Genomic DNA, 6,892 nt, shown 5'->3' with positions numbered 1-6,892 from the left:
ACTTTTACATTTTACCGTATTCCCTGATTTCGTTACTCTAGGTTTATTCACGTGAGAAAATCTGTATCACAATATTACTTTTCTTAAGCTCAAAGCATTTTATAGATTTCTCATATGGTTATCTCAGAAAGAGTCCAGACTAGTGTCTTAGATGTGGTTAGTACAGAGAAAGAATGTCGGATCTACTCAAACAACAACTTAAAAACTCTTTCAAAGCACCGATATTATTGTAATCTATTTCCATTACTTCGAACTTACTTACGTTAGCAAATCTTGAGTGCACGATCGCGTCACACCGCCTTACACATTCTTATAAAATTTAAACGTACAGTATATGATTACAAGGTCTTATTTATTTAAGAAACTCAAGGCATTTCTTTTGGTTACCATCTCAATATATGCATTTCATTATCTCACTGGCCTAAGGCTTAAATGAGCTTCACGTGCTAACTATTCACTTTCCGAACCATACATTTGGCTATGCTTTGATCTGTACCAAAATGCAAATTATTTATAGACTCTCTTATTTGTCCAAGAGCAAGTTTCCAAATTACCCTATCTCTCTTCGAGCACACGGCTGTCTCTCCCTGGTGTCGCCCGTGGTTCAAGGAGACACATGAAACTAACTACATCACTGCAAGGCACAGTCATAGGCGGGAGGACGACACTTAAGGTCCTTGACTGTCAAGTGCATGTATTCCTATAAGCAAAATCCGTTTTCTCTCTTTTTCTTTCCGAAGCTTTGAAGAACCCCTTCCAGGATTTATATTGAGCAAATTGGCTTCAATGAAATCTAGTTAATTTATTTTAATGTTGGATTGCCTATTAAATCTGTGAGTCATATTATGCACAGGGTAAATTCTGCTAAGTTCTCTCGCATTTTCTCACTGAAAGGGTCACAAATTTTATGTCATTGTCTGCAGTTCTGCTGTCTGATTGGTGAACTCTTAGACCAAATCGCGAATGCGACAAAATGCATTCGAGAAATATGTATTCCTAAAGTCTTGGAAGCGCACTCGACATCTATCTGGCCAAGCTACGCGCTTCAAGACAAGTATGCGAATTTTCTAATATGTCGAAGCACCTCGAGGCATGCGCACGGGGAACAGCCAAGCACAGCCCGCAAAATCCACTATGGTTCTCCCCTCGGGCTATGTATGAACTGTTTGAAGGACGGTGGAGGCTACCCAGTTGGCGAGGCAAGGGGTTACTGAAATAAAGTCATCTTCTGAGACTCGACTTTGTCCATTCTAGACGATCCACTGGGTGAGGCATGACATAAAGGAAGTCAAATCGTCTTCTGTCTCATGTCTTTGATCATACAAGATGACCATGTATGCAAAGTGGACGACTCTGGATTCGTCATTTCATACTTGGCTTTAGCCAAACTGGACGACCCACGGTGGGGCGAAACGAGGAACTCCTGTTGCAGGGTCATCTTTTCCACGACACTGACCAGACTGGACGACCTTCAGTTGGCAGTCGTTGATTTTGTCTCACGGAATGTGAATGTTGGGGAATGATGCAACGGAGGACATGCGTGGAACAACGAGAGTAATTTGCTGTGTTGGCACAGTGTCGGAGGTGGGAGAGTCGACGTTCTCAACTGTAGGATAGGCAGACGAAGGAAGGACTTTAGTGGCCGAGTCGCCTATTGATCTATTAACTTATATCCATATAAATATGCACACTTATCATACGTAATGTATAAACGCATGCTTACTGTGTATAGGCGGCGGCGGCGGGTGTCTGCCTTCACCGTCTCCTGTAAACTTGTTGGAATTTGTCTCTTCCTCCTCGTCAGCTGCTTGGAGACCTCCACTGTTATTATTGTTGTTCTTCATGTTGTTTGTCGATACTATGGCTTCAGACGACCTCACATAGGGCGGGGGAAGCTTTGGAAACATCATACCCACAACTCCGAGCGCCGTCTGCGTATCGAAGAGTAGGCTGTTGGGTGGAACTTTAGCCTCCTTCTTGCTGTCGAAATCGGTATTAGCGACGGACGGATCAGAGCTGGATGAGGCCATGATACCCAGCGTGGACGCTATGTAGGCCCCCGGGGACGCCAGAGACTCGCAAAGAGAAGCCATTCCCCGACCAGCTAGTGCCGAGCCGGAGGAAGTTCTTCGGGCCAGGATGGAACTTCCCGAGCTGAAGGTCGCCGAACGGGGCTGTGGGATGGAGGGGAAATAAAAGCTTAGGGTTCGTCAGGCGTTTTTATCTGGACACAAAGTATCACAGTTTACTCTATCCAATGTAACGCTGAGCTTATGGAAGGTAGGAAGGAGGTCGGATCAGGGCACGAAGAACTAAGGATCAGGATAAATCAAGTCAGAAAAAACATATCAAGTTGTATCAGATTAAGCTACATAAGTTCAGGCCAAAGATACATGTGTCAAGGAATTTACAGAAGACAGTTCCTGAGGCAAAATCATTCATAACAATGCACGTGTATGACAAGTTATATATCAACAAACTATCGGAGCAAACGTTTTTGTTAATATAAGGCTTTTGACGCCAATTGTTAAGCTTGGGTTTGACGACTGGCCAAACGGGAGAAAAGACTGGACAATGGGGTTATGTGGCTAATCTAGAGGGTGATAGGACTAATTTAGGAAGAGGTGAGAGGACCGATTTATGTGGTGATAGAACAAGTTCAAAAGGTGATTGGACCCGTTCAAGTGATAAAGGGTCGATTCAAGTAATGAAAGGGGCATTTCATATGGCATGCTTAGACGGCCCCAAGTAATGAGGAAACATAACACATGAGGTGATTGCACTGGCCCAAAGGGAAGTTGATAGCACTGGCTCTAATGCTCGGGAGGTGGGATGATAGCACTGGCCCTAATGGGCGGTGGGAGAGGTGATAGCACTGGTCCTAATGGGTGACGGATGGGGTGATAGCACTGGCCCTAATGGGTGGCAGGTGGGGTGATAGCACTGGTCCTAATGGGTGACGGATGGGGTGATAGCACTGGCCCTAATGGGTGACGGATGGGGTGATAGCACTGGCCCTAATGGGTGGCAGGTGGGGTGATAGCACTGGTCCTAATGGGTGACGGATGGGGTGATAGCACTGGCCCTAATGGGTGGCAGGTGGGGTGATAGCACTGGTTCTAATGGGTGACGGATGGGGTGATAGCACTGGCCCTAATGGGTGGCAGGTGGGGTGATAGCACTGGCCCTAAGTGGGGGTAGGGTGGGGTGACAGCACTGGCCTAAATTTGTGATAGCACTACCCAAAATATTGAATAGTAGTGGGCCTTGAGGATCTTCATATGACCCAGGTGGATTCCTTTTACCTGCAAGTGAACCATGGATTCTCCCTGTCGACGTGGACTCTTGAACAAGGAGGAGGTGACGACAGCCGGGTCCAGAGCTGGTGGGTGAAGTGGCGTAGGAGAGCTGCTGTAGTAGGACTCGCATCCTGTTGGAATAATACACTGAGAACGGAACATTTGTCCTTAGAGAGAGTTGTGATTTCAAACCTCCGTGAAAAAGAGATCCTTTAAATTATACTGAAGTTTGGCGATTCAAATCACAGAAAAAAAGATTGGATTCCTTATATCACTGATAAATTTTCATTCATGTATAACAGTACGGAAGTTAGGGCATCTATATCACTGCAGCTATATTAATTCTAACACAACTGTAAGGAAATTAGTTCTCTTAAAAACAAGTTGGAAAAACAAAGCATCTTATTTCATAGTTATGTCCGTAAAGTCAGTAAAGAGTAGTTAATCAACTGTACTGTAGGAGAATATAATAGCTTCATTGAATAAATATACTGTTCAAGTAAGTTGTAAAAGTCAGATGAACAAGTAAGCATTGCAAGTCAGCTGAAAAAGTCAGCTATGCAAGTCAGTTGTGTAAGTCAGCTTGAAAATTCAGTTGTACACAGTCAGCTGTACAGATCCGATGTAGAAGTCAGCTATAAAAGCTACCCGTACAGGTTAGCTGCACAAGTTAGATGTTGGTCAACCAGTCAACTTCAACCAACTATTGATCAGCAATCCGGTTCCAGCTAACTATTGATCAGCCAATATAATTTAATCAACTTCTGGTCAACCTATCACCTTCAAGCAGTTGTTGATGTACTGATCAGCTGTCTCTTTTCCCATCTCAATTAAATTCCAAAAAAGCCTCTTTGAGATGTTAAAACAAATTATATTAACCTCAGTTTTCAGGAAACAAGTATCCGGATATCAGGTGTTCGGATATCAGAGATATTTTATTAAATCTAAATCGGATCTCTATTATTCTTAACGTAAAATAAAAACTAATATAGAAATCAACGAAGAATATTTCCTTAATTTTAACAGATCAAAAAAAATGTTGAGTGTCTGTTACGTGATATCCAAGATAATAATAATAATAATAATAATAATAATAATAATAATAATAATAATAATAATAATAATTAATAATAATTATAATATTCATTTTAATAATGTTACAATTCACACAAAATAATGGTCATAATAAATATGATAAGAGTATTTTAAAATAAACGATTACAAATATTTTAAACATAAAACAAATATACAAAAAACGTCAACAGGGCAAAAAGAACACCACGTTCCATAAGATCAATCTTATAAACATTTTATTAAGCAATGTCTTTTATTTGAAGAGTATATCTTAGGAGAAAAATCTAAACTTACTTCAAAACGCACATATACTAGCATTGTAAACAGGGAAATACATATAAAAACGGAACATTGTGCTAGATGCATTCAAGAAAGTGCATTTAAAAAGGTAATTTTAGTAAAATTGGCCTTAGATTAGTGAAGTGAAAGGGATTATCCTTCTAAACGGCAGAATTAAAACAGTTAAAATGAGCAGGAGTTGGTTATAAGAGAGAGATAAGGTAAATGTTTGTGAGTGTGTATGTGTGTGTGTGTGTGTGTGTGTGTGTGTGTGTGTGTGTGTGTGTGTGTGTGTGTGTGTGTGTGTGTGTGTGTGTGTGTGTGTGTGTGTACTCACCTATTTGTGCTTGCGGGGGTTGAGCTTTGGCTCTTTGGTCCCGCCTCTCAACTGTCAATCAACTGGTGTGTGTGTGTGTGTGTGTGTGTGTGTGTGTGTGTGTGTGTGTGTGTGTGTGTGTGTGTGTGTTTGTGTGTGTGTGTGTGTGTGTGTGTTTGTGTGTGTGTGTGTGTGCCGGCCGTGAAACAGAAATGGCGCTGTGGGGTGAACCAAACGTCGAGTTAAGGGGCCTAAATGAATGCTCATTAGCATTCAAAAGCACACACACACACAGTGTGTGTGTGTGTGTGTGTGTGTGTGTGTGTGTGTGTGTGTGTGTGTGTGTGTGTGTGTGTGTGTGTGTGTGTGTGTTTGTGTGAACACATGTCCGGGATGTTTTGATTTAGTGTGCAAATTCGTTCAGAAAATTTGAAATATGACTAGTACAGATGAGCCACATTGATAAACAGAGACACACGCTCGTAATTAAATGTAAATATTAACAAATGGAAATGAGTGAACAGCTAATTTGTGTGATACATAAGTATACAAAAAAAACGAATTAACACATAGACGATGAATAAATTGGTGTTAAATAGTGCTAAAAAATATTAAATAGTGTTAAAGGTATTATTTTACATAACAAGTGGATAATTAGGTTAATATGGGTAATATTATTTCAGTCGTGTGTTACATGATTTGAGTTGTAAAGCAAAACATTGCTGGCATTAAAAACTTTTTGATTTGTAAAATTGCTCTAAAATGTGTAAAGTCACGTAGAATAAAACTGGATTTGGCCAAGATAAGAGAAGCAGTATGAAGAATTATGTTATGGGGAAGAAAGGTTTGGCAACTCGTATGTAAGAGTAGCCAGGCTAGACACTGACTATTAAGCAGACTGAGTGGGTAGGATAGGATACGGAAAACTAACCTGTAGGTGCACGGGCCTGTAGAGGTGGCTGGTAGGCTTGGATGGGATATATGTCATAGCCTGTAGGTGGTCTGGCCTGCAGCGGCAAAGTGACCCCACTCTGGCCTGTAGTGTACAGGCTGAGGCCCTTTAGCCCACCCACCTGTCCATACCCATTCAGCGTGCCTGTAACACCAAGTGGAGGAACCAGCTGTAGATGGTGAGACCTGAACCCTACTCAATACCACCTGTGGGCGACAGCTTCAAGGACACGACCTCTGGTTACCTCGAGGGTGGGTAAGCAAGGAGCGCTGAGCGAGCCACTGTGTCATTCTCACTAAATCAGTCACTATCATTTGTCACCGACGGTCACTATCCACCGTCACCGTCATCCACCTCCATCACAGTCAACCATCGGCATTTGCATGCCATCATTGAAGTTGGTTTCGATGGCGATCTTACTGATGACGTGGATAGCCGCATTTTTCATAGGTACACTTGAGCAGTAAGAGCCAGTAGTGAGACTTGAAGTCTTACAAAGCAAAATAATCAGTGCCTCGAGAACCTCAAAGAACGAAAAAATATTAAAACACCTATATCTGCATAATGGATTGTCTGTTTACTTGGCAACCCAAGGTTGGAAGACAGACGCTTTGGGCTTGCCTAACCAAACTTTGCAAGGTGACTGACGTGAAGAGGGGGGCTGTCATCAGCTAATCGTGGTCATCCAAATTACACCCATTTAGATGGGATGAGCTCCCATGGCGACCCCATGAAATCCACGTAGATGAAACAGTGGCCACTGAGTCCGCAGAGTTTCTTCATTAGAATATAATACAAAAATTTCTAATATTAATATGATAACCCCATGTGCTGTTGGGAGATTGGCAATCTAGGGTCTCCTAACACTTAAATAGAGCAACCTTTCTGGGTTGACTCTGCCACCCAACGGATAACTAAAAAAGTAGAAGATTACCCACCCCGGTGTAAGAGAGGTCGGCCTCGATAACTTCA

At 42.1% G+C, this 6,892-nt stretch overlaps 1 protein-coding gene across 1 annotated transcript in view; it reads right to left on the bottom strand.

Moving 5' to 3' along the window:
• Nucleotides 1-725: 725 nt before the first annotated feature.
• LOC123762318 (potassium voltage-gated channel protein Shaw) overlaps nucleotides 726-6,892 on the bottom strand; it is a 93,878-nt gene continuing 87,711 nt past the window's right edge. The window contains exons 11-14 of the mRNA XM_045748771.2: nucleotides 5,900-6,064; nucleotides 3,306-3,430; nucleotides 1,724-2,174; nucleotides 726-1,606 (exon numbers count right to left, since the gene is read on the bottom strand). Coding sequence (XP_045604727.2) covers nucleotides 1,497-1,606; nucleotides 1,724-2,174; nucleotides 3,306-3,430; nucleotides 5,900-6,064 — 851 coding nt within the window. The 3' untranslated portion in view covers nucleotides 726-1,496. The remainder of the gene's footprint in view (nucleotides 1,607-1,723; nucleotides 2,175-3,305; nucleotides 3,431-5,899; nucleotides 6,065-6,892) is intronic.

Source organism: Procambarus clarkii, chromosome 2 (assembly GCF_040958095.1).
Source record: "Procambarus clarkii isolate CNS0578487 chromosome 2, FALCON_Pclarkii_2.0, whole genome shotgun sequence".
Classification (NCBI taxonomy): domain Eukaryota; kingdom Metazoa; phylum Arthropoda; class Malacostraca; order Decapoda; family Cambaridae; genus Procambarus; species Procambarus clarkii.
This window is presented reverse-complemented; position numbering and strand designations above follow the sequence as displayed.